Raw genomic sequence first — 22,684 nt, 5'->3', positions numbered from 1 at the left:
ATAACTCATTATTTTTCTGTGATAATTCAGTGATAATGATTTATTTGTGATGAAAAACAGTGAAAAATAGTGTGAAGTGTGTGCTTGGAGTTTTTCCTGCAGTCGTCGGGGAAAATATGGCGTCTCTAATAAAGCTGAAGAACCTGATTACCCCGATAACATCGAAGAAGCCTGGGATTTTGTACAATGTCGTGAGGACAAGTAAGTAGAATTAATTATAAAATGTACCTTAACTTTTTATAATGAAGCGTTCAATAAATCCCTCCATTTATTTCGAGCTAAACTTTTTTAACAACAATTGCAAGGTTAAGCGTTGAATTACGTAAGGGACATACAACGTTTATTGATCAATACCTGAATTTTTTTAGAGGTTCTGACGAATGAGGACTGGAAACCTGGACCCTACCCCAAAACCGAGGCAGAGAGAAGAGCAGCTGCTGAGAAATATGGCTTGTCCTACGAGGAATACGAGCCCTATCCAGATGATGGCTGGGGTCATGGAGATTATCCCAAACTTCCCATGATCGGAATGGCCCTGAAGGACCCATGGTATCCCTATGATTGGCCCGAGGAAAGACGAAATCACGGGGAAGTGGTAATTAATATCAATTAATAATTTATCTGAGTTATTCCACTTCACTAGCTGAATGAAATTATTGACTCGTTCTTCTGATGAAAATATTTTCTTTTTAAATGACAGCTCCACGTCGACAGGAACATCCTTGGAGAAGAGAGTGCTGACTTTGGAGAGAGACCGTACGTCCCGTATCGTACAGCTACTGCTGTAACGTTAACTGTCATTGGCTCTCTCTTCGCAGTTCATTACCTCCTCGAACCCTATCCTTGCTTCCGACCTGTTGTGAGTAACAACTATTTTAGAGTTCTTTTCATTCATTAAAATGTACAACTCTCATTTTTTATCATTTTTATATTGGAATTTTCAGCTGGAGAAGCAAATACCACAGCCTGGAGTCGTGCACTACACGTTCGAGCCAGCTCGTTGAAGATGATTCCATAAATTATTTGTAGAGTCGATATTGTCAGTGAGGATATCAGTTTAATGAATATTATAATTGGTTTAACTGTGGAGAATAATAAGAGAATGAAGAAATAAGAAAATGTGGATGAAATTTGAAGTAATGAGAAGCTTTTGTGTTTCAGAATTTATTTTTTGTTCGTTCTGGCGATTTTTTATTCATTGAGGATTTATTATTCGTTTGTAATAAAAAAATGGTGTCTGGTGACATCACTTACTATAGCGCGTGGCGAATGGGCGTTTGCACGTCAGTTCGAACCGCTCGAACGTTAACCAAAAAAAAAACCGGTGATAAATATTTAAAAATCGTTGCGAGTTAATGAATTTGTTATGAGTCGTTCCAATCAGCTTCCGAATCTCGATAAATTGTTTCGAGATGATGATGACCAGGAATTCACACCCCAGGGTGGGTATGTAACTTTAATATTGTATTATCAATTATTTATTTACAAAAATCTCAGGTATCAAAAATATTTGAAGAGTCAGTTGAAATCATATAAAAAATTAGACAAATTTCGTGTCAAATATTCGAAAATTTCCTGTGAAGAGTTTATTTAATTTATCACTTGTTAACCTAAAATTATTTCAAGTGCCTTCGATATAGTAATGCCTATATATTTTTGTACCTTCCTTATAATTAAATTTTGTCATTAAATTTTTTTTTCATTCATTGTAATTAAATATTAAAATGATTAATTGGAAAATTAATACGAATTAAACGGTCTCGGGGCTGATTAATGTTTTTTATGTTGAAATAAATGTTCGCGCTTCCAGTGCCAACCTGGCAGCGATATTCGGCACCCCCCAGAGGCTGGATATCACCCCCCCTGTGAAAAAAGCTCCAGGAAAGCCCTCCCCAGCCCCTCCGAAGACCGAGGTAATCCTGGTAAAAATCGTACACGCATACAAATTAGAATCTGGCCAGTACTCTCTAATTGGAAAGCTGGGGATTGCCCTGACACGTGATCCGACCCACTCCTTCCTCCTGATCCTCTACAAAACCAAGCAGGAGCACATATCAGTGGTCCCCCTGACCCCAGACTTCCAGTACTCCCCAGGGGACAACAATTACGCCTCATATTACGATTCAACGAATTCCAACTGGTCCATACTCTTCGAAAGTTCGGATTCGGCGATTGAATTTGCTCGTGAAATCGGAGTAACTCGGTACCTCCTCCGAGGAAGACCCGAGACATCCGTATTTAGCCAAGACCTAACCCCGAAAAAAGACACCGGGGAAAAAGTGGAGGAGGGTGACGAGGTGGAGCTGAACTACTGCGTAATCCCGACGATAACTCAGCCCTTGAAGCTGGGGAATTCCCCAAGCCAGGGGATGAGAGTACGAATAACGAGCGATGACACCTGGGAGAAGTCCCTCGTGGGGGTCCACAAGGGCCTGAAGAGGCTGCTCATTCTTCCCCCGAGCAAACAGATAAGCCTGGGCCCCGGGTTTCCCCGGGAGCAGGCAGTGGCTCTCGAGGTAGAAATCCTCGACATCGTAAAACCTGAAACAAAAAAAGAGACATCACCCAAGACAACCGTGAAAGCCTCTTTGATATCACGAATGGCGAAGATGGGGCATTCAATGCTTCCTAAGGTCCCCACGACGGACTCCGAGGACACGGAGGAAGAAGTCCAGGTGAGGAGAAAAGCGAGAGGAAAAAGCGAGCCTGAGAGAAACACGAAGACGATCACCAGTCCTCAGACACCTGGAAGTCTCGTGCCTGTGTTCCATCCCTGGGCAAAAGTTCCACAAGCCCCTCAACTTCCTCAGGTACCTCTCCAGCAGTTTGTGCCTGATAGTCACGTGTATCAGTACCAGGCACCGATTCTCCAGGTACCTGATCCGAACCTCAATGTATTTTTATCGGAAACGAGGACCCACAACGCGGAGATCAGGATGGGAATTTCAAAAGTCGCGGATAACGTGCAAAAACTCCTGGATAAGTTTCACGTTCTGGAGCTAGAGAGGTGCACGAGTCCGAGGAATGAGCGGTCCCTGGAGGGGCTGAAAGCCCTCCTGGAGATGAGAAATGAGGGAAGGGGGCAGGAGAGGGGATTAAAAACGGAGAAGTCGGATGAGAGTGAGAAGGAGAGGCTGGAGATCCAGGGGAGGGTGCGGAGGCTGGAGGAGGATCTGCGGGAGGCCCAGGGTGCTCTCCAGAAGGCCTTGGCTGATCTGAGGGAGGCCAATGGCCTCGTCATCCAGTACCAGAGGGAGAATGCTACCCTCGAGGGAAGAATTCTGAGACTTGAGGAAGAGAAGAAGAAAATTGAGAGTAGAAATCCGAGGGAAGGGACACAGGTCAAGCAGGTAATGAATAAAACCTATCAGGCCCTCGTCGGAAGGTTCTCTGAAGCCTCTTACGAGAAGGAGTATATTAAGGACATTCTGGGAAATACCATCAGGGAGATCACCCTCCAGGTTCTCCAGAACAGGGGATTCGACGACAGGAAGGGAGACGATAGAGAAAGTGAGGCGAATAATGGTCAGGGAGCTGATCGGGATTTCGATGTGAGTCTTGTATTTTCCTCACTTTTTCTTTGTTATTAATTGATCATTAATCATTGATTTATGGATAAAACAAGAATCCACAGATTTTGAAAAATAAAATTGCTAATTTTATTGCAGATGACTTCTGCTCCTGATGAGGAGCCACCCCCCATTCCACCCATGGACCTAGACGTCGACGACTGGCTCTCGTAATTAATCGAGTACATAATTATAATCGTAATTTTATTAATTTATCAGAGGATCAACGAATCAGCTGACATGTGAAGGCTTTTGCAATAAAATATTTTTCATAGAAAAGTCGAGTTTTTTTAGCTCGAACGATCGATATCGGGATTAATACTGAGGAAATAGTGTCCGGAATAACTCGAGCGTGAAAATATCACGCGAAATATCTAACAAAGAATTGAATCCCAGGCATTAACATCAAAACCCACACACACATGCGTCTGCAGTGGCGGTGGGTTCTTCCATTATTTCTCAATGGCGACGCTGTTAGAAGTCTAAACTAATCATCCACTCGATGTAAGTAATACTGGAAGAGACTCTTTACTTTATTCCTGGTACTTGTCTCGGTGTTATCAAGAGTTATTCAATTGTTGAGTGACGGATGGTCACTGTTTGTTGGGTGTGCGTATCCGTTTCACGAGATAAATTGAAAGTCTGAACTCACGGTCGACCATCTTGGCTTCTGCCACGCCAATCACATTCCACAAATAACCTCAACATTTTCACAATATCCATTATTTTCGTCTGTATTTTCTATCAAAAATGCGAGACCCTCTCGCCCTATTCCTCCAATTTTTCCAGAATTTTATATTTAATCAACGATTTTCTAGATTAATTGAAATGATAATTCATAGAACTGCAATTTCAGATGAATAAATATCAATTTTTGATTTTTCTTTTTTTACGATTTTCTATTAGTTCAGCCATTTTTTAATTGAAATTCTGGTGTTCAATTGGAATTTAATATTTTGGAAGAATTATTTTTATCGATTTGCACTCTGAGAAATGTTTACAATTGAAAAATTATAATTATTGTTATTTTATTCACGTGACTTTCATTATTTGATGTTTATGATTGAGGAGTGGAGTGAAAAATCATGGAAATTAGAAAAATGGAATTTCCGATTCTGGAGATGAATGATTTTTTTACTTTTATATCTTTAAGGTATCCAATTATTCTAGTATTTATTCAAGAACTGTAATTCAGTATTGAAACGCCCCCACAGAAGATTAAAAGCCTAATTAAACAACTTTAACAATTTAATTTTGTGTCCTCGAGCAGATAGTAAGAGGGAGTATAAAAGGAAAAATGGAAGCGCCTCCCCAAGAAGATTACGCCTTCCACCTGGGTGAGATGTTCAACAGCTACGAGGAGCTAGAGGATAAGCTGGAGAAATTTTCGAAGAGAAGTCTTGTCCACTACTGGAGGAGAGACAGTAGAACAGTGAGTGGAGCCCACATGAAAACAGCAAGACCCATCAGCGAGAGATTGAAATATTACTCAGTAAAATACGCGTGCATCTACGGAGGTCAGAAGTTTCTCCCGAGAGGTGCAGGACGCAGACAGTCCCAGTCGATCAGAACAAATTGTCCAGCGCACATAATGCTGAGGGCATCAAAGGATGGGACAAAACTCGAAGTAACGAGTGTCAACAACGAGCACAATCACGAGATATCGGAGGAGCTCTTCAAGAGTCTTCCTCAGGAGCGAAAACTGTGTGGAGAAATAAAGCAGGAGGTCCAGGATCTCATGCAGCTGCACATCGACAGGAAGAGGCTGAAGGAGTACGTCAGACTGAGGACGAACAAGATTCTGAGGTCTAAGGATTTGTTTAATATTGCTGCTGCCAATAAACAGAAACGAGATATCACTCCAGAGAGGGCTTATCAGCTGTTCAAGAGGATTCACGACCTTGAGAAGATGCAGGGAGGCAAAAGAATGTACCCTGAGGCTGAGGATGAAATCGCTCAGAGGCTTAAAAAATTGAAGAAAGATAGTAATTCTCCATGGGGTCAAGACGTAAGTTTCCGCGAGTTAATAAAATAATTAAGTTGCGATTTCTTGAAGAGAGGAATTACTCATTTTTTAATTTTTCTTTTCTCTTATGAAGGACCTGCCTCCAGGCCTTGAAATGCACGAGGCGAATGATGCAGACGAGTCCTACAACGCTCAGCTGACCCAAGAGGAAGTTCCTGACGAGATGGACACGACTGAGGGAGAATTACTGAGGGCTAATGCCGAAACTCGTGGAGAACTGGTTGGAGAGATCGTTGGAGAACTTGTGATGGACGACGGGGATCCTTCCGTTATCGTCGAATCCATCGTCAATGCTGACGGGTCAGTGTTCGTCGACGAAAGAGATTTCAACAGCTACTGCGATAATCACCTGGGGCACGACAGTCGGTCCTCGGCGTCCCAGGGATCTCAGGGTAATTATTCTATTTACAGGATTTTTTTAACGACAGATTATTTAATTAAAATGTTAAATTTTATCCAGTTTTGGATATTGAAACAATATCGACGCCGGTGGAAATGGAAAAACTCCCGAAGACTCAACGATCGAATCCCCACCTCCTCTCAGACCCTTTATCCCCGACGATGTCGAGGTCTCCGCCAATGGACGAGTGTCATGACACAAAAATCTGGATAATGAAAACCGGGACCATGGAGTCAGAGATGGACAGCTGTCCGGAAAACGAGACTGTCAAGAATCCTAAAAATGTAACTGAAATAAACCCAGAGGTGTCGAATGTCGAGGTTTTCGCTGGAGAGGCGAATCATCAGCTACTCCTGGAACAGCTGTCAGTGCTCAAGGCTGAGAAGGGAAAGCTCATCCACGAGACGGAGATGTTGAAGCTGAAGAAGGATAAACTCAAGCTGCAAATCAACTGTTATACGAACGAGATGAAGAAGCAGGAGATGGAGAAGGAGAAGCTGAGGCTAGAGATTAAACTCCTGCAGTCAAAAGTCGTCGACGATGCCAATGACGTCTCTCACTACATCTTCGTACCTTGAGAGCACTCGAGTTAGATTTGAGTTTTGCATTCAATTTTTTCGTTGGATTTCAAGAATATTCCGGACTACTTTTTTATTTTGATTTTCATCAGATGTCAACGTATAAAAATATGTCTGATATTTTTTTTGTCCATTATCGACGGTTTTAATGGCAGATAAAAAAATTATGCAATAACTCGAGAGACTTGACGACTCAAAGGACAAGAACTGTAAATAATAGCAGAGGAACGGGGAATATCATGATATTTCCTCTTTTTCTATTAAATAATTAAACTACGACCTAACAGAGATGATTCCCACCTCGATGTGCGATCGTTCTTGCTTTTTGTTTAAGAGTGATTCATAAATAAATTATTTTCATCAAACGCATTGTTTTTAAAATTTTTTGGAGTCACTTAAATTTTTTGCCCCCATGTGACTTTTAACCAAGTCCAATTAACCTTTAACCAAATCCAATTAACCCTTAAACAAATCCAATTAACCCTTAACCAAATCCACTTAAGCCTAACCATGTACAATTAACCCTTAACGAAAAGTTTTAAAAAAAAATTAACCCTTAACGAAAAGTTTTAAAAAAAAATTAACCCTTAACGAAAAGTTTTAAAAAAAATTAACCCTTAACCAAAAGTTTTAAATAAAAATTATGGTTAAGGGTTAATTTTTTTTTAAAACTTTTCGTTAAGGGTTAATTTTTTTTAAAACTTTTCGTTAAGGGTTAATTTTTTTTAAAACTTTTCGTTAAGGGTTAATTTTTTTTTAAAACTTTTCGTTAAGGGTTAATTGTACAGGGTTAGGCTTAAGTGGATTTGGTTAAGGGTTAATTGGATTTGTTTAAGGGTTAATTGGATTTGATTAAGGGTTAACTAGATTTGGATTTACATTTTAGATTTTTTCTTTCAATTTCACTGAAAAATTTTGAATTTCCACGTTTCAGCAAAATACCAATGGTCGGTAATACATGCCCCTATAACACCAACAGTCGGTAATATAGGGCCCTCTGTATATCGACAAATAGTAAAAAAGATCGAGTAGTAAAGTATCCGGTAAAAAAGTATAAGTATAGAAATTGAGAAATTCGAATTTTTCGAAAAAGTATCAGGAGAAGAGGAGATCCGAGGAGGTATTCAGTTTTTAAACGATATTTCGAACGATTAATCATTTACAAAAAAAAAATTGGAATTATTTTGAGAAAAAAAAAATTGATGATGGCTAGTATCGAACCCTAGCCGTTCGCGTGCCAGCCAAGCACGCTGCCGATTAGACAACGCGCTCATTCTAACAATAAATTTTTATTAGCAGTATATTTTCAACATATTGAATAATTTTTTTCATTTGAAATTCCACAAGATGTGGCTTCCCCCTTCCGCTCATTCTACAGTCGACTAAATTTCTGTTAAACAAATAAAAAACAAAAAGCATTCATACCGCAGTAAATAAAATTCACCCCGTCGACTTGACAGACACCCCAGGATTGCGTGTGGCGCCCTCCCTCTCTTGGGGTGCAGTACTACGATGCCGCTGGGGTCACTCTAACCCCCAGAACTGAGCCTCTACTTTAGTCAATCCTCTTTGACTAGAACTGAACCTTTATTTTTCAACCAATAATTGCTCCACGAGCCGGGCCTGAAAGCATTTATAACTATGTTATTTAAACAATCTTGGAAACTCTACACAATAAATTATTCTACAAACCTTATTCCTCGTAAGTATCTCAATTTATCGACAATCAAACAATTTCGAATTATTTAGAAATTAAATGACAGAAGATCTTCTACATGTTTTACTTTGCAAAAAAAAACATTTCTGCAGTCAATAATGCGATTTCTAAATCTTCTGTTACACATAAAATATTAATTTTATGTTGTTTTTTTAGATAAATTTTGCGAGTTTAAGATTCAATGGGGGATATTTCTCGAAATATTTTTTTTTTCACGATTTTCTGAATCAAATTATTGTTCCAATGTTTTTTAAATAAATATTGTGTACTAGACATTTTGAGGTGTCACAATCGTGCCAGATGTTCGGGACCCAGTGAAAAATGGGACTTGATGGCTGCTGTGTGCGTGGAAAGACACCCGGTGATAACAAAACCGAAGACAGAGCTAGAGGAAAAGGTCCTGGACGTTCTGCTTCAAATTGAGTCAGAGAACAGCTTGAAGAACGATCACGAGTTGAGAGCAGAGCTTGAGACAAAGCAAAATGAACTATTCAAAAAGGGAATGGAAATTGATCCTGACAAAGTGCTGACAATCACCGCTCAGGATATCGAAGACGCTGGAGAGGCCGAGCTCGCAAAATTCCCTTTTGCTTCAAGGATTACTGATGCTGATAAAGAAAATATCAAGAACTCCCTCGAGAGGCGACTAGACAAATGTCTTGTACTGCTGGTGAATCAGAAAGTGGGTACTGACACATTCTGGCTGCCTCCTCAGGGTCTTCGAGAGGATGGCGAAAGCCTTCGACAGGTGATCAATAATTTTCACCGTTGAGAAATCTTCAATTATAAATGACGGAGAAATGAATGAATTTTTTTTCCAGACCGCAGAAAGAATACTCCAGACGACCTGTGGGCCAGCCTTCTCTGCAAAAATCTACGGGAATGCTCCGATGGGTTTCTATAAATACGTGTATCCAAAGGCCGTACGAGAAAAGGGCTCTCGTGGGGTGAAAATCTTCTACTACCTGGCAAAGTATATTTCAGGAAATCTTGAGGACCCGGTGAAGTACCAGTGGCTGGACAGAAAAGAATTAGGAAGTATTTTACCAAAGCCAGTCCACAGGAGCGTCTCCATGTTCCTCGTACCAGAGTAAACCCCATCGTCTCGAATAAATACTGTATATAGAATAATTTATCGTTCCTCTTTAATTAAAAAATGACAATCGCTTTCCTATTTTAATATTCAAAACCTTCCACTTCTTTTTCTCCCAGTGTACTTCGTGTTCTCCCTGGTGTCCTTTCCCTGTCGCCTCCTCCTTTCTTTCTTCTCGAGAATCCAGTCCCTGGATTTTTTCAGGCCCTTGCCCCGGGCCTTCAGGTGTTCCCTCCTGGAGGTGTGCTTGATAGTTCCCTCGTGCTCGTCACCGAGGGCCTTGGGAAGGGGCATGGCTCCACCAGTCATCAAAACGAGGAAAAACTTTTTGGCTTTTGTACTGTTGGGGTAGTCCACGACGACACCACCAAAAAATCCAGCTCGTGTCGCCTGAGTCGTCACCAGCTCTATCTGCTCGCCATTCTCTGGGTAAAACTGGAAAACAGCTCTTGCTGTCCTTGAGAGACAGGCGAAGAGGGAGACGAAGAACTTCTGGAGACGTTTCACTGGGTTGTGGGAAGTCTTGTCAGCGTTGCAGAGCCACTGAAGGGCTGATATACTCACTGCTCCATCAAAACTACCAGCTCTGAAGGGCATACCCTGCCCCATGTCCCCAAGCACCAGGTCACCCTCGACTTCTCTCTCCAAGGCAACATCTGCAGGATCATAATTACATATTCTCCAGATTAAATTTACATTTATTATTAAAACAAATGAATCAACTCTTTGTTATTAACAGTGATAGAATGTGGGGTAAAGTGGGTAAAGTAAATTAATCATTTCTATTACTCAACATCGCCGGGGAAATGTCCACTCCAATCCATACGTGTCCCTGATCCTCCAGGACACCTCCACTGAGTCCAGATCCACAACCAATATCCAGGAGGAAGCAGGGCTCATCCTCAGGGAGTAAAAGAAGCTCTATAGCCCTTTCACACATCTGGACCTGGATGTCCATCATCCTGGAGCTGTGAAACGAAATTTTAAAAAATCAGAGGCTGAACTCGGGATTTCCCCGCATCACCAATGAATTCTAAATTAATCCCTCACCTCTGGGTGTATTTTCGTGCCTCCTCTTCATTATAAAACTGAAAATCAGTGACGAGTGGTTATAAACAAACGAAACAATTGTCCAAGGACCAAATTTTCATGGGAATAATTGTTATTTTATGTAATTCGTAATTACCACTTCTGGAGGTGCTAGATGCTCGGGTCTTCGTGACATTCCAGATGTAATTTAAAATGTGTTATTTGCTGATTGTTCACTGGAGCTCGTCCACGTGTTTTTCTTCACCTGTCAAGGTTAAATATGTGTTTGTGTATAAATGCAAGAGGAGCGCTGGCATCGACAGGGCTGTTTGGCGGGTAAGGGCTTGGCGTTATCCCCTGGATTTTACCCCGTCTCAGTGAAAAAAAATTTCTCGTAAATGGCATAACCAGAGGCAAGATGTTCGTGAAAAAATTCAAGGAGGATTTTTACGATGTAATCCAAGGAAACGTGAGTAGTCACTCCATTTTAATATCCAAACACTTGAAGAATCATTGAAAAGTTTATTAAGGTTAAGGGTGACCTATTTTTATCGACAACAAAACGCTCGTTTTATTCCCTCGATAAATTAATTTTATTTATTTTCTCCTTGAATTTTATTCTGCTCCAATTATTATTCGTTTTCTTCTATTGACATATGCAAAGCTATAAAAAAATCACATGAGAAAACGTAGAAATATCTTCAAAAATTGATGACAATTCCTCTAAGAGTTGACTCGAATGAGGATATTTGATTATTTAAACCTCAGAGACTCCTGCTCCTCGAAATCGTGTGTCATTTTATTTTATATTTGAAATATAAAGCTCACCATGAATTCTTCATGAGAATTATTAAAAATGATACAATTGATCTACTTCAGAGATGCCTCCTCCTCGTGAACTTCGACATAGATGCGATCTGCGCGTGCAAAATTTTGCAGCACCTCTTCAAGAACGACAATATGCTGTACACAGTGGTGCCAGTGCAGGGTATCTCCAACGTTGTGCAGTCATACCAGGACAACTGCAACGACGTAAAATACGTGGTGATGATAAATTGCGGAGGTATAATAGACATAGTGGGTCACCTGGAGCCTCCAGAGGACATGACATTCTTCGTGATTGACAGCCACCGACCCCTGGACCTCTGCAACATCTACTCAGAGAGCCAGATCAGGATCCTCCACAGTCAGGGATCAGGGGAAGATATTCCAGAGTACGATGAAGTGTTCAGGGACTCGTCTGAGGACGAGAGTGATGAGGACTCGGATGGTGAGTCTCGCCAAGCGAAGAGACGACGTCTGAACGAGGAGGATATGCTCAGGAAACGAGAGAGGAGAGAGTGGGAGGAGAAGAGGGATACTATTCTCTTTAATTACTCACAATACAGTCATTATGGTAAATCCTCAGCAGTCTTGATGTTCGAGATGGCGTGGAGAATGTCAAAGGACTCTCTGGACATGGTCTGGTGGGCAATCGTAGGATCAACAGAGCAGGCAATTCTTAATAAAGTCGAGCCCCAGGTGTCTGTCCTAGAAGCTGGAAATCTCCAGGGACAGGTGTCGAGGCTCAGCCATAGACAGGGGGTCGATGCAGAGCGGCAGCAGCAGAGTGCAGTGAAAATTATTTATGATAAGGACTTGCAGCTGGCGTTGTACAGACACTGGACTGTTGAGTCGAGTTTAAGGCACTCGATGACAACTGCTGTTGCCCTGAGGCTCTGGTCCATCAGGGGTGAGCAGAGGTTGAGGGAACTTTTAGCTGAAATGGGACTACCCCTAGCTCAGAGCAAACAGCGATTTTCCTCGATGGATCTTAACCTTAGGCTTGAGTTTAGGGAAATGGTGGAGAAACTCGCTGCCAAGTATCACGTGGAGGACATCATTGGGGCCTCATTCACTCTGCAGTTTGGATACAAATTTAAATACTGCGCCAGTGATCTGGTGTATGCTATGTTGGCGCTTCTCGAGTCATCGGGAAAGGACAGGTCACCTCATCACTGTTTTCTCGATGCTATGGACTGCCTTTCCAGGATGAAGAAGGATACCTTGGAGAGGGGCATTGAGAAGGCTAAGGTGATGCTCGCCAGTGTCTTCAAGACTGCACAGGGAATTCTCGAGATGAAGAAGGTTATGAATGCCGGAAGTTTTCTTTATGTGATTATTCCTGAGGGGACTGTCGATGGAAGGCTCTTTGCACATCCTCATACGTTACTCATGCTTGCTCAATTTGTTTTGAGGGCTTATGTGGGGAGCTCAAAGAGGAAGGGAGCTGCTGCTGCTCCTCTCGTTGCTTCTGCTAATTATGAGCAAGAGGAGGAAACGTGTTTGCTCGTGGGAATTCCACCCATTTGCGAGGATCAACCCAGAAGGTAAATTTTTTTTAACCATTTTGTACGATAATAACTATTTAATTGTTGAATTTCTTCTTATAAAAAAGGTTTTTCAATTTTTGGTTAAATTTCATATAAGAATATACGGCTATTCACTGGGTGTCAATTTTTTGTTTTTTTTTATATTTCAGTTTGTTTGGAAAAGCCTTTGAGCAGGCAGCTAAGAACATAAATGCAGCCCTGGATGCTGACTACTTCGATACCACAAGTAAGTACTCATGTTCATCTTCAGGCGCTTTTTAAAAGCGAATTTATGGTATTTTCATTGCAGTTATAAGACTGAAAACACAGGATCGCTCAAACTTCTTCGACGCCCTGGCCACTCTCCTCACGTGAATCATCCCTGACAGCCCCATTATTTTTTATGTTTTATATTTTCGTTATTCATAACAATGCGCGACAAGACAAAGTTTTTTTTTCTTTTAATTTAACCGGACCGAAAAAGCAGAAATCGAATTTTCACGTCGACTTGTACATACTGGATATAACATTTTTAATCGTTGGTTATGGAAAGCTTTAATTATTTTCTGAATTTTTCCTGGGACACAGCCTTAACGAGAAATACCAGAGAAGCTATTTTTATATATGTTCATTTTTTGAGGAGGAAATTACCTTTATTTTTTCATCAATCTGTCTGTAGCTGCTGAACTATTCAAAACGATCATCCTCATTAAAACCAGGATATTTTTAACCCCGTGACTTTAACCCTAGAGTACTGAGTCAATTACTTGGTGCATCATCTAACGAATTGATATGTCATCGATGTAAATAGGTCGATTTACCCTGTAAGTGATACTAGTTTAAGGCACGTTACCCCCGATCACTTTTTGTTAATATGAACCTAGAAAAATAAATTATAATAAACTCGATGAAGCTGAAAAGAATGCAGAAATTATTTTAAAAAATGACAATCCATAAATTTATCATCAATATTATTGAATGTACAATTTATCCAGCTAATGGGAATCGTAAATAATAGGATTGCAATCCACTGGGGATTTAAATAAATTCTGTACACAAGGATTTGATCCAGTGATCCAGCCTCAGGCTTTATCACTCTTACATTTTTGGCTCGCAGCAATTTTGTTGGTCGGGAGTTTTTCCGATCTGAATCCATCGATGAAATATTGCACAGAGTCAACAGTTATTTCTGCACCGTCTTCCATAACTGCGTAAACCCCTCGGGGTATGTCAATGGCAGTTAACAGGGGCACAGCGTCGTCGAGGCCGACGAATTCGCGAAGAATATCGGACGTTTCCCCCTGAAATTAAAAATATATTTAAGAGAAATTGTTTCTTCTAGGAATTTTCATGACCAATTACTTCAATATTGGAATTATTTTCTTTTATTTATCGGAGAAATGCCGGAATTTATTGATTCCCTGGGGTGGACTCACGTCGAGAGCAATAAAGAAGTGAAGCATCCCATCAGGATCGTCGTAATTCGGATCGTAATCCGGTCTGTCCCTTCTGTATGCCTCAGCTGCTGGTAGTAGTACACTCTCACCAAATTGCACCTCGCAATCTTCACCCTCTGACAATCACCCAATTAAAAACAATCGTATCTCAAATTTCAACATGAAACTTCAGGTTTACACTTAAGAGTCATAACGAGTAACAAGTGGATTTATTCACGAACAAAGAGAGATAGCGAAATTTTTATAAGGACTTTTTCTATAGCTCTCATTTCGCTCTACGAAAGAGGTCTTTACAAAAATTTCACGATCTCCTTTAGATCCTGAGATATTCCTCGACGATCTCTTACTTCGGTTTTTCCTCTTCTATAGAATTAAAGCACTTCTTCAAATACCACTCACCCACGAAGAGAATAATAGCTGGGGCATCGTGGAGAGACGTCGCGTACTTCTCCGTGAGGATATTGACTAGTCTGATTGTCCAGGGAAAATTCTAAAATAAAAATCATCCCTGAAGCTTCTCCGTTATAAAATAAAATCATAAAATTCCTTTCAACGAAAACGAGATATTTACCAGTCCCTCCGGATCCTCTAGGAGCTCAGCACGACCCTCTAGGGTGATAATATTGTCCCTGGGATCGAGAATCACTAGAGTGGGTATCGCCTGGACATCGAGAGCAATCGCTAGCTTCTTTCGCCTTTCCTCTTGACTGAATGGAATCCGAAGCCATGGCATCGATTCGATGTGTACATTATACGATTCCTCACTTCTAAAATCCGAACTTAAATAAATTCTCCATTCCTCCATGTTCAATAATCAAATAAATCACTAGAAAACCCAGTATTTACCAATAATTTTCCACGTGAGAGGAGAAAATTGGGACAAAAATGTCATAACTCCGAATCATAAAACCACCCACTACCTACGAGATTACAAAGTATTACGGAACTCCAGAAAAGCATTTATCCAACTCCCTAAAGCTTCTGGCGCCGTGAGTCGGTTTAGGGGTTCCCTCGGTAAAGTTTTATGAAAAATCGATGCTGTATTAAACTCAACTAGGGTTTTGTGAATGAGAGAGTCCAGAAATAACTTGTTCCGTGTCTTTTCTTTCCCTCAGGCCTGAACCTCAGCTCATTGTCCCTCCTCGTGACCCTGCATAATTTCCCCAGTACTCCAAACCGAATTGTTTGTTTAATCTCTGTAATTCACGTCGCAATAACTTATTCCACGCATACATCGAAGTAAGGGAATTTTATTTTTATTGTAGACCTCGAGGTCTCCCTGCAGTCGTCTTTCCCCTTGAAATAATCCCCCTGAGAGAAAAACAAATTCATTTCAAGGGAAAAGGTAGAATCGACTTCCACGATTGAGGGATTTTTCTTGAGCGTTTTATTTTATCTGACTTCAATTCACGAGCGGAATCTCTAGTATTTACTTGTGCTACTTTCTCCGGCATTTGTACCGAAGAATTGGACGCTCTTTTTGTACTTTTTTTTTGCGAGAACATAACATTTTTCTCCCGTCACATTCGCCCCTGCACGGGTCGTAAAAAGCCCCTCGGTATAATCAGCAATTCGGGCGCGGTATTTTCACGGCTCTACCCTGTACCATTTCACCCTCGTGGCAAAACGTCCCTTGCAATGGATAACACTCGGCTATTATCTGTGCGGATTGGGGGTGTTGGTGAGACAGGGGTTGCAATCGGGGTGAAATGGTTACTTCGGTGGTGTAGAGTGTAAATTATGGCGGATAGATTATAAAAATTCGATTTCTTTATCTCGAAATTCTTAATTTATTTGAATTTTCATTTTTGGTGTTACTACCTGTCGGAACTGACGAAAATCACTTCGAAGCTGTGACCCCTCTCTCGAATTCTTTGGTAAGTGTCCACTAGTTGGGGAGTGAAGGCTTTGCAGGGTGGGCACTTAAATCCGAAAAAAAGGATAATAAATTGAAAAGAGACCATTTATAATTGAATGAACGTTGGATAAGTGAAATATTCACCCAGTGGGCGCTGAAATAAACCCCCTTGATGCAGTGGCGAAGCTCTTCATGTAGCATCGGTTCATTGCTGTCTCGAGCACCGCAGGGCATTAGTGGTCCATCCTCGAGGGCTGCCTTGGGATGTGAAGCTCTCCACGGAAAGTTGGAACCACTAGGATCGGCCAATGCCCTCTCCACACCCCCACGAGTCACCACCGAACCACTTGTACCTTCCAGGAGGATTAGAGTTGGTACTCCGGATTTGATCCTATATCTCCTCGTTAATCTCGTCTGCAACAATATCCATAAATAAAAACTCTGGACTCAATTCTAGACTCGCCACAGGAAAATCAAAACCTCTCGATTATCAAATTCTATAATTCAATTATCAATTTAAATATTAAATTACACGGAAATAAAATTATTTCTATTATATATTTGTATTATTATCTGTATAATATTATTATATATTTATTCGAATGATTATTTTGTTTTTAAAAATTAATTGTCTTCACTGATTGGAAAAATGATAAATCTCTGAAATCTGAAATGCAAATTTTTTGTTAAAAAATTCGAGAAAAAATATGGTAGACGCTGACGTTATCACAAGGCACGTCACGACTCCCAGGGGACAGAGGGTGGATTCCCAATCGTCTTATCTCCCTCCCCAACAAGACTCTCCACCCCCCGAAACGTCTTTTCTTTTATTTCTGTTTCTCACGTGAGCGCATGGAGGACTCGATTTTCTCGTTTTCACCCCCAGGGGACAACTCAACGGAAAATAACTTCCAATCCTCGGGTCTTTGTTAGCATCTCTCCTAATTCCACAGAAATAATTTTTCCCGAGCTATCATTTCCTCCGAGACGATAAAAAATTCAAGCATAAAACAGCAGCAAAAATGGAGATGAAGAAACAGTCGGAGGATGATGGGTGCAAGATTGAACACCCCGAAGACCCGAATGAATACAGACAGCCTAGATTGCAATCTTTTTCCCCTATTCCTGAAGAACTCATCCCTCTGCGGACCTCTGAGAGTTTTCAAATGGAGAAAGAGTCAACATGAAAGTGAAATTCTTGAAATTTCCACTGACATGTGAAAATGAGAGACCAACTCATGGCTACATCATTCTATTATTCCCAAGTCTTCCTCATTTATGGCGCGACTCTCGATATTTCCCCCTCGGACCAGCAATGAAACCCATTCCCAATGACTGATAACACAATGCGAGGGGTGCCAGAAGGCTTGGGGAGACCACCCGATATAAATTGCTTTCTGCAGCCGCACGTTCTCCAGTCTATTTCCAAGCATGTGCTGGATATAACTGTCGGAATGGTGACCGCTCTAAATATTATTCAACAATAATATCACCCCTCATAATATTCCAAATAAACATTGCAGTCAAAATATGATAAAGTGAATATATCCGCGAAAATAGAAAATATATTCCGATAAATATTACAAGTCGCGATAACGATATCATTATATCATTTAAAAAAATATTACGAATGAAAGGATTATGATATGAATTATTGACTGCGTATAAATATTATTATTTTATTATAAAGCAACCGTTGAAATTCCTGAAGTGATTATTATCCGAATAAAATACGAAAAATTCTCGCGTAACTCTTGAAACCAGAAGTAGATAATCCCCTTATCGAGCGGCTCCCCGAATTGACCTTGAGATATCTCCACCGGAGCATTCACCCTCTAGAGCTTTAAATCACGAGAAACGTAAGATCTACCCCGAGAGCAGAGGGAGTATCAGCTCCAGGATTTCATAAATAACCCCAACCCCAGTGGACTATTCCTCGGGGTGTCTGAGAAGCACACGATCTCCCCAGGAACTACCAGAGAGGGAATTCATGGTAAACCTGGGGAGCACCGAGTGTGAGGTCGAAGACCCCTTCAATAAAGTATGTGACGCGAAATATACATCTGAATCGCTGAATGACGAGCGTCAGACAAAGAGAATATTGTTGCTTTCCACATTAGACGAGGGACTAGCTGATGCTGTAATTACCCTGAGTGCCTGATGAAAGTTATATTTTCCACCACCAGATATTAAAGACATTCTGCAGGTATTTTGTTATTTACCCTGTTTTTCTGAGATTTATTAAAATAATATTTAATAAAAAATCAATAAATTTTAGTGAAAAGTTATAAAAATCGTAAAAGTTTTCAATGAATCTCAGATAAATAGGAGAAATATCAAAACACCGGTAGAACATCCTTAACTAAAGACATCCATTTATTAATAACAATTTCTAAAAATCTCTCGGATATTTCACTGAAATAATTTGGCCACTGGAAAAGTAGACATTGCGGGGTTTTCGGCCAATTGATAAGCCAAAATGCAATATCAGTCTGCCCTATCCCTTCCCCAATCTACTATTTGGTATTGACCGAGTCCTTTAAAGCCCCTCATGCCCCCGTATGTACTCAAACAATTCCACCAACCTGCTGGGATTGATACCGAGCCACAAGGCGGCAAATATCCTAGTGGTGGTTCCAAATACCTTCAATCCCATCTCTCCATCTTCCCCGAGAATGACATTACACGACGTCTGACGCACACACCATTGTCCCTAATCGGTGGAATCGATTTTACCAGTTTCATTGTCAATGTGTGTATCCCATGAAACCCCCGGGTCGAGATATCAACTCCGGGTTAATTCCAACCAGATGATATGCACTGGCGTAATTCCACCCCTCCGGGGGAGCGGATGTGACGTACAACACTTTTGCTATTCGCTGTTTTCCGGGAATCCGAGGGACAGCCTCCGGGCGTACAAGGGCGCGTTGTATCCGGGGTCTGGGGATTTGGATCATCAAGTGAGATATTGAATTGGGAAATTCATTGAATTAGCTTATCGTATAACAGAGCACTTCAATGATAATTATAATTCTCCATTTTTCTGAGTTATTATTCGTCTTAATGACTAAATAATCAGAACCAAGGAAAAGAATTGAAATTGAGTGGCACCTGGAGACTGGTCCAGGTTGAGCTGTGGTCGGGTTCAAGTGGATTTTTTTGGTGAATCCTGGGTCATGCCAAGTGCTGATGAGATTTGAAACTTCTCTAAAAAGTCCTTGACGCGTTGAATTTTCGTAAATCCTCATACCATTGTTTATTCAATTATAAATCCACCGCTCCTGCTGGTCCCACTGATAGCGGCTTAATTCCGACACTAGGGATGTTTATTTCCTGCAGGATACCTCAAAATAAAAAATGATGGAACAGAATGAGTTGAAAATAGAAGTAGGTCTAATACACTTTCACAAAATATTGAATAGGATGGAGTCAATGTATTCCATACCAAGGAAGATCATGCAAAACTCAACATCATCGTCACATCATCGTTATCGACACATTTTTTTTTTCTCACCCCATCCAAGGGGGCGTTCGTGTCTGGGGTGCGTCAGCCCGTGAACACGAGCCCGTTGTAACGATAACTCCAGCATATTCCCGAGATATTTTATCTCCAATGTTTTAGAGAAGTAAAACGTCAGCTTGATTGATGGTCCTGGTACATGAAGAAAAAAGGGCTGAAGATACTCGAGCCAGTGGGATTTATTTACCGAGGTCGAGGATCCTCGATGTGCCCATACAAATAATCCAGCCTCCACGTTCCAGCCTTCGACATTAATACCGAAGAAGAAAAATGAAAGATTTCCACAGTCGATCTGCATAAAACCATAAATACAAATCCGAGGGTAAAGTACTGAATGCAGAGAGTAAAGTGGAAGGGACGGAGAAAAGTTGTCGTGACAACGGAAGGCCAACTCGTCTCTCCCGTGTCTGGCCCCTTTATTCCCTTTTCCCTGGCTTTTTTTCCCCTTTCTGTATATATATTTTTTTTCGTCGACGCTTTCCCTCGCACGTTTGGCCGCGTTGGGGTGAAGCCTCTGAGCCCCTCCGACGAGGGGTAGACGTCTGCGAGAACTCCGTGAAGGCAAGCCCCAGGACATTACTGCATCATGCATTTCTCGTGTTTCTGAAATGTACTTGAGGCCGGGTTCGTGCTCGATGGGTGCCTCCATTACGCATTACGTACGTGTCTACTGAGGGAATATGAAAATCAACGGTATAACAAGTTGCCCATCCCCTTGGAGATGTTTGTCGAGTGTTTCTTCAACTTCATTGACTTTCTCAGGCGATCGATGCACGTCATTCGAGACCTCACGCTCCGTCGATCCTCTCAGTCTCCTAGTCTTCTAGTTTACCTCAAGATAATTAATCACCCAGACTCTCCCATGTAAATCAATTAATTGATCTTCCCAGGATCTTCACTGAAGCAATAATTAACGTAACGCATGCAGCGTTTAGCACTCCCTTGAGAATCCTCGGCCTTTCAGCTTTCCACCGCGAGCTTCCGCTTTTCTTTCTTTCAAAGACCTCCCCGCCGGAATAGATGAAGAGGGAAAAGGGCTTGAGATGTGTTTTGCCTCGAGGCTCGGCTTTTTCCTCATCTTTTTTTTTTCTCTACGCTGCTCTTTTCTCATTTTTTTTTTTACCTCGTACCGTATGCACTCCCTGAATGACAGCCCATCTATCGAAAATGTGGGTCGCCAGCCAATTTACGGTGAGTGCACTCTGTTTACGGTACACTCCTTCAATATGTCTTCATGATTTAAAGTATGCCATTGGTTTTTTCTTTGTTTGACATCGATATTCTTTTGAGAAGCTCCCAGCAAGTGGCACTTGCTCGGAATTTTTAAGGAATTTTAGCAACGAATCTAATCAACGAATCTATCAAAAAATCATGAGAAATATAATGAGAAAGATATATCAGATTAATAGAGGTATTGTAGAATTTAAGTCTTCCTCCGGAAAATTCAACTGAGGATGCGACTTTTCAGTTTCTTTGGCGACTTGATAATGGATGCATGCACCCAAGATTCTCTTTTGATGTAATGAAAGAGGCCCTGATCTCCTCGAAACCCCCAATATCGCTGAGGTCAATAAAATCCATCGGTTCAATCACGTCAGACCTCGTTCATCAATACTTATTCTCAATTTCCCTCAGTATTATTCGTCAATCACTCGACGTCCAATTAAAACTCGTTTGCATCGCTGAATGAGGAGTTTTCACCGCTTTCTGATCATCCCAATTAACTGAAAAATCCCTCTCAGTATGCAAATGATAATAAAGGACTCGAATAAGCACGAGCTTTCAGTTAAATTATGTATTCAACCGAACGAATACAAATGACTTGTACAAAGCAGACGTCAGTGACGGGGAATTCTCTTCAGATCCTAGACATTTCTTTCAATTAATTCGTTTTTAATTCGCTGTATAAAAATATTATGGATTTCATCAACTGTTGATATACCCTCATGTTTATTTATTCATTTCGTTTTGGGGATTTCTTCAATGGTGTTAGAATATCATGTTAAAATTCATAGAAATATATTGAACTGATTTATGATGATTAATGATGATTAAAAAATGATTAAAAATAAATATGATTACAACAATTAATATGGAAGGCACCGCGGAGTCGCCACAGAGTTTGTTTGTTTGTTTGTGTAAACATAAACAATGATTTCACAAGAAATCATTGTAGAGTTCTTTCTTTGTGACGAAAGAAACAGTGATTAGAATTAATTAACTGTGTTTTAATTAATTAAAATATCCTTTTTCCAATAAATTGAGTAAAATTAAACAACGTTATTGTAATAAAAATTGAATGTATTACCTTTCTCTCGTAATCCCGATTAGGTACAGCTAGCCACGGTAGATCAGCCACATGACTACGAAAGCTCTCTTCAAAATCCAGAACATCAGCCACATTACTCCACAGCACTACATGCACCACCTGAAATTTTTTTCTTCTCGCACCATCCCCATGATCCCCGTGATCCCCATTCACCGATATCCCGGCATTGATATTCCCATACAAATCGACCAATTGTCTAGTAAAATCATCGCACGTGGCGCCTGGATTTATAAAACTGAAATAAACACCGATAACATCGCACATTGTACCCTTATCACCGATAACAGCACTATTAACATCAACAAGTTTATCGCTACCACCGCAATGCAACAATTGTTTGCCGAAGAGACGATGTTGCCAGGGATTGTCATTGATTGATTGATTTGTGCATGATTGTTTTGGTATTGCACCGGACGGCACGATATTTTCAGTGCAGGCCATTATTTTGGTAATTATTTAATGGCTTTTTTTTTTCGCTCTTTTGTCGTTGTGTTGGCGGTGTGACGCTCGGCGGTGAACTAGACGCCGGGGAAAGACACGAGACTAGTCGGCGTCTGCTCATGCGGGGGAGAATCCCCCACTCTTGAGTGCAACCAATGTGTTTGTCGGGGGTGGGAGGAGGATGGGGTGGAAGGAGAAGGGGTGGAAGGAGAAGGGGTGGAAGGAGAAGGGGTGGAAGGAGAAGGGGGGGAAGGAGAAGGGGCGAAAGGAGAAGGGGCGAAAGGAGAAGGGGGTGGAAGGAGAAGGGGTGGATGGA

General features: G+C 41.0%; 7 protein-coding genes across 10 annotated transcripts in view; 5 read left to right on the top strand and 2 right to left on the bottom strand.

The window, feature by feature from the left end:
- The first annotated feature begins 90 nt into the window (after positions 1-90).
- Positions 91-1,136, top strand: ND-ASHI (NADH:ubiquinone oxidoreductase subunit ASHI). Its single transcript, XM_011304005.1, has 4 exons — positions 91-201; positions 369-595; positions 701-859; positions 945-1,136. The coding sequence occupies exons 1-4, from the start codon at positions 117-119 to the stop codon at positions 1,002-1,004; spliced, it is 531 nt and encodes a 176-aa protein (XP_011302307.1). The 5' UTR covers positions 91-116; the 3' UTR covers positions 1,005-1,136.
- An 86-nt stretch (positions 1,137-1,222) lies between these two features.
- Positions 1,223-3,836, top strand: LOC105266098 (FK506-binding protein 15-like). The gene is made up of 3 exons (XM_011304004.1): positions 1,223-1,446; positions 1,811-3,551; positions 3,669-3,836. Exons 1-3 carry the CDS (start codon positions 1,367-1,369, stop codon positions 3,741-3,743), a joined length of 1,896 nt encoding a protein of 631 aa, XP_011302306.1. The 5' UTR covers positions 1,223-1,366; the 3' UTR covers positions 3,744-3,836.
- Positions 3,837-3,984: 148 nt separating this feature from the next.
- LOC105266096 (uncharacterized) lies at positions 3,985-6,938 on the top strand. Of its 2 annotated transcripts, none has more exons than XM_011304002.1 (4): positions 3,985-4,073; positions 4,840-5,577; positions 5,669-5,987; positions 6,056-6,938. In XM_011304002.1, exons 2-4 carry the CDS (start codon positions 4,867-4,869, stop codon positions 6,571-6,573), a joined length of 1,548 nt encoding a protein of 515 aa, XP_011302304.1. In that variant the 5' UTR covers positions 3,985-4,073; positions 4,840-4,866; the 3' UTR covers positions 6,574-6,938. The 2 variants fall into 2 exon arrangements, with proteins under 2 accessions (XP_011302304.1, XP_011302305.1); XM_011304003.1 differs by lacking the exon at positions 3,985-4,073 and adding an exon at positions 4,535-4,722.
- Positions 6,939-8,129: 1,191 nt separating this feature from the next.
- Positions 8,130-9,457, top strand: mRpL46 (mitochondrial ribosomal protein L46). Its single transcript, XM_011303999.1, has 3 exons — positions 8,130-8,275; positions 8,563-9,038; positions 9,112-9,457. The coding sequence occupies exons 1-3, from the start codon at positions 8,215-8,217 to the stop codon at positions 9,382-9,384; spliced, it is 810 nt and encodes a 269-aa protein (XP_011302301.1). The 5' UTR covers positions 8,130-8,214; the 3' UTR covers positions 9,385-9,457.
- On the bottom strand, positions 9,419-11,262 carry LOC105266094 (probable 18S rRNA (guanine-N(7))-methyltransferase). The gene is made up of 5 exons (XM_011304000.1): positions 11,241-11,262; positions 10,570-10,677; positions 10,434-10,471; positions 10,173-10,351; positions 9,419-10,039 (listed from the first exon to the last, which is right to left on the bottom strand). Exons 2-5 carry the CDS (start codon positions 10,606-10,608, stop codon positions 9,474-9,476), a joined length of 822 nt encoding a protein of 273 aa, XP_011302302.1. The 5' UTR covers positions 10,609-10,677; positions 11,241-11,262; the 3' UTR covers positions 9,419-9,473.
- On the top strand, positions 10,733-13,677 carry Cdc45 (cell division cycle protein 45). Its single transcript, XM_011304001.1, has 4 exons — positions 10,733-10,881; positions 11,292-12,781; positions 12,934-13,010; positions 13,074-13,677. The coding sequence occupies exons 1-4, from the start codon at positions 10,831-10,833 to the stop codon at positions 13,136-13,138; spliced, it is 1,683 nt and encodes a 560-aa protein (XP_011302303.1). The 5' UTR covers positions 10,733-10,830; the 3' UTR covers positions 13,139-13,677.
- A 40-nt stretch (positions 13,678-13,717) lies between these two features.
- The window catches only part of LOC105266089 (nucleoredoxin), a 29,684-nt gene continuing 20,717 nt past the window's right edge, over positions 13,718-22,684 (bottom strand). For 2 of the 3 annotated variants that reach the window (XM_011303992.1, XM_011303993.1), the window contains exons 3-9: positions 21,907-21,974; positions 16,223-16,492; positions 16,042-16,142; positions 14,792-14,987; positions 14,620-14,710; positions 14,200-14,336; positions 13,718-14,064 (exon numbers count right to left, since the gene is read on the bottom strand). In XM_011303992.1, coding sequence (XP_011302294.1) covers positions 13,846-14,064; positions 14,200-14,336; positions 14,620-14,710; positions 14,792-14,987; positions 16,042-16,142; positions 16,223-16,492; positions 21,907-21,974 — 1,082 coding nt within the window. In that variant the 3' untranslated portion in view covers positions 13,718-13,845. Of the gene's footprint in view, positions 14,065-14,199; positions 14,337-14,619; positions 14,711-14,791; positions 14,988-16,041; positions 16,143-16,222; positions 16,493-21,906; positions 22,592-22,684 lie in introns of those variants that run through there. The other variant, XM_011303991.1, reaches the window with a different exon arrangement.

The sequence above is a fragment of the Fopius arisanus genome, unplaced genomic scaffold, assembly GCF_000806365.1.
Source record: "Fopius arisanus strain USDA-PBARC FA_bdor unplaced genomic scaffold, ASM80636v1 scaffold00036, whole genome shotgun sequence".
Taxonomy (NCBI): Eukaryota; Metazoa; Arthropoda; class Insecta; order Hymenoptera; family Braconidae; genus Fopius; species Fopius arisanus.
Note: the sequence above shows the minus strand (reverse complement) of the source record. Positions and strands in the feature narration are given on the sequence as shown.

Excerpts from the sequence above, each read along its gene's own strand:
- Cdc45 (XM_011304001.1), top strand. The coding sequence starts at position 10,831 with ATGTTCGTGAAAAAATTCAAGGAGGATTTTTACGATGTAATCCAAGGA. Across the intron at positions 10,882-11,291 it reads ACGATGTAATCCAAGGAAAC|AGATGCCTCCTCCTCGTGAA; the intron begins GTGAGTAGTCAC and ends GATCTACTTCAG. Across the intron at positions 13,011-13,073 it reads TGACTACTTCGATACCACAA|TTATAAGACTGAAAACACAG; the intron begins GTAAGTACTCAT and ends TTTTCATTGCAG.
- LOC105266094 (XM_011304000.1), bottom strand. The coding sequence starts at position 10,608 with ATGTCACGAAGACCCGAGCATCTAGCACCTCCAGAAGTG. Across the intron at positions 10,472-10,569 it reads ATCTAGCACCTCCAGAAGTG|TTTTATAATGAAGAGGAGGC; the intron begins GTAATTACGAAT and ends ACTGATTTTCAG. Across the intron at positions 10,352-10,433 it reads GCACGAAAATACACCCAGAG|CTCCAGGATGATGGACATCC; the intron begins GTGAGGGATTAA and ends TTCGTTTCACAG.
- ND-ASHI (XM_011304005.1), top strand. The coding sequence starts at position 117 with ATGGCGTCTCTAATAAAGCTGAAGAACCTGATTACCCCGATAACATCG. Across the intron at positions 202-368 it reads GTACAATGTCGTGAGGACAA|AGGTTCTGACGAATGAGGAC; the intron begins GTAAGTAGAATT and ends GAATTTTTTTAG. Across the intron at positions 596-700 it reads GACGAAATCACGGGGAAGTG|CTCCACGTCGACAGGAACAT; the intron begins GTAATTAATATC and ends TTTAAATGACAG.
- mRpL46 (XM_011303999.1), top strand. The coding sequence starts at position 8,215 with ATGTTATTTAAACAATCTTGGAAACTCTACACAATAAATTATTCTACA. Across the intron at positions 8,276-8,562 it reads TTCTACAAACCTTATTCCTC|ACATTTTGAGGTGTCACAAT; the intron begins GTAAGTATCTCA and ends ATTGTGTACTAG. Across the intron at positions 9,039-9,111 it reads ATGGCGAAAGCCTTCGACAG|ACCGCAGAAAGAATACTCCA; the intron begins GTGATCAATAAT and ends TTTTTTTTCCAG.
- LOC105266098 (XM_011304004.1), top strand. The coding sequence starts at position 1,367 with ATGAGTCGTTCCAATCAGCTTCCGAATCTCGATAAATTGTTTCGAGAT. Across the intron at positions 1,447-1,810 it reads GAATTCACACCCCAGGGTGG|TGCCAACCTGGCAGCGATAT; the intron begins GTATGTAACTTT and ends TCGCGCTTCCAG. Across the intron at positions 3,552-3,668 it reads GAGCTGATCGGGATTTCGAT|ATGACTTCTGCTCCTGATGA; the intron begins GTGAGTCTTGTA and ends ATTTTATTGCAG.
- LOC105266096 (XM_011304002.1), top strand. The coding sequence starts at position 4,867 with ATGGAAGCGCCTCCCCAAGAAGATTACGCCTTCCACCTGGGTGAGATG. Across the intron at positions 5,578-5,668 it reads ATTCTCCATGGGGTCAAGAC|GACCTGCCTCCAGGCCTTGA; the intron begins GTAAGTTTCCGC and ends TCTCTTATGAAG. Across the intron at positions 5,988-6,055 it reads GGCGTCCCAGGGATCTCAGG|TTTTGGATATTGAAACAATA; the intron begins GTAATTATTCTA and ends AATTTTATCCAG.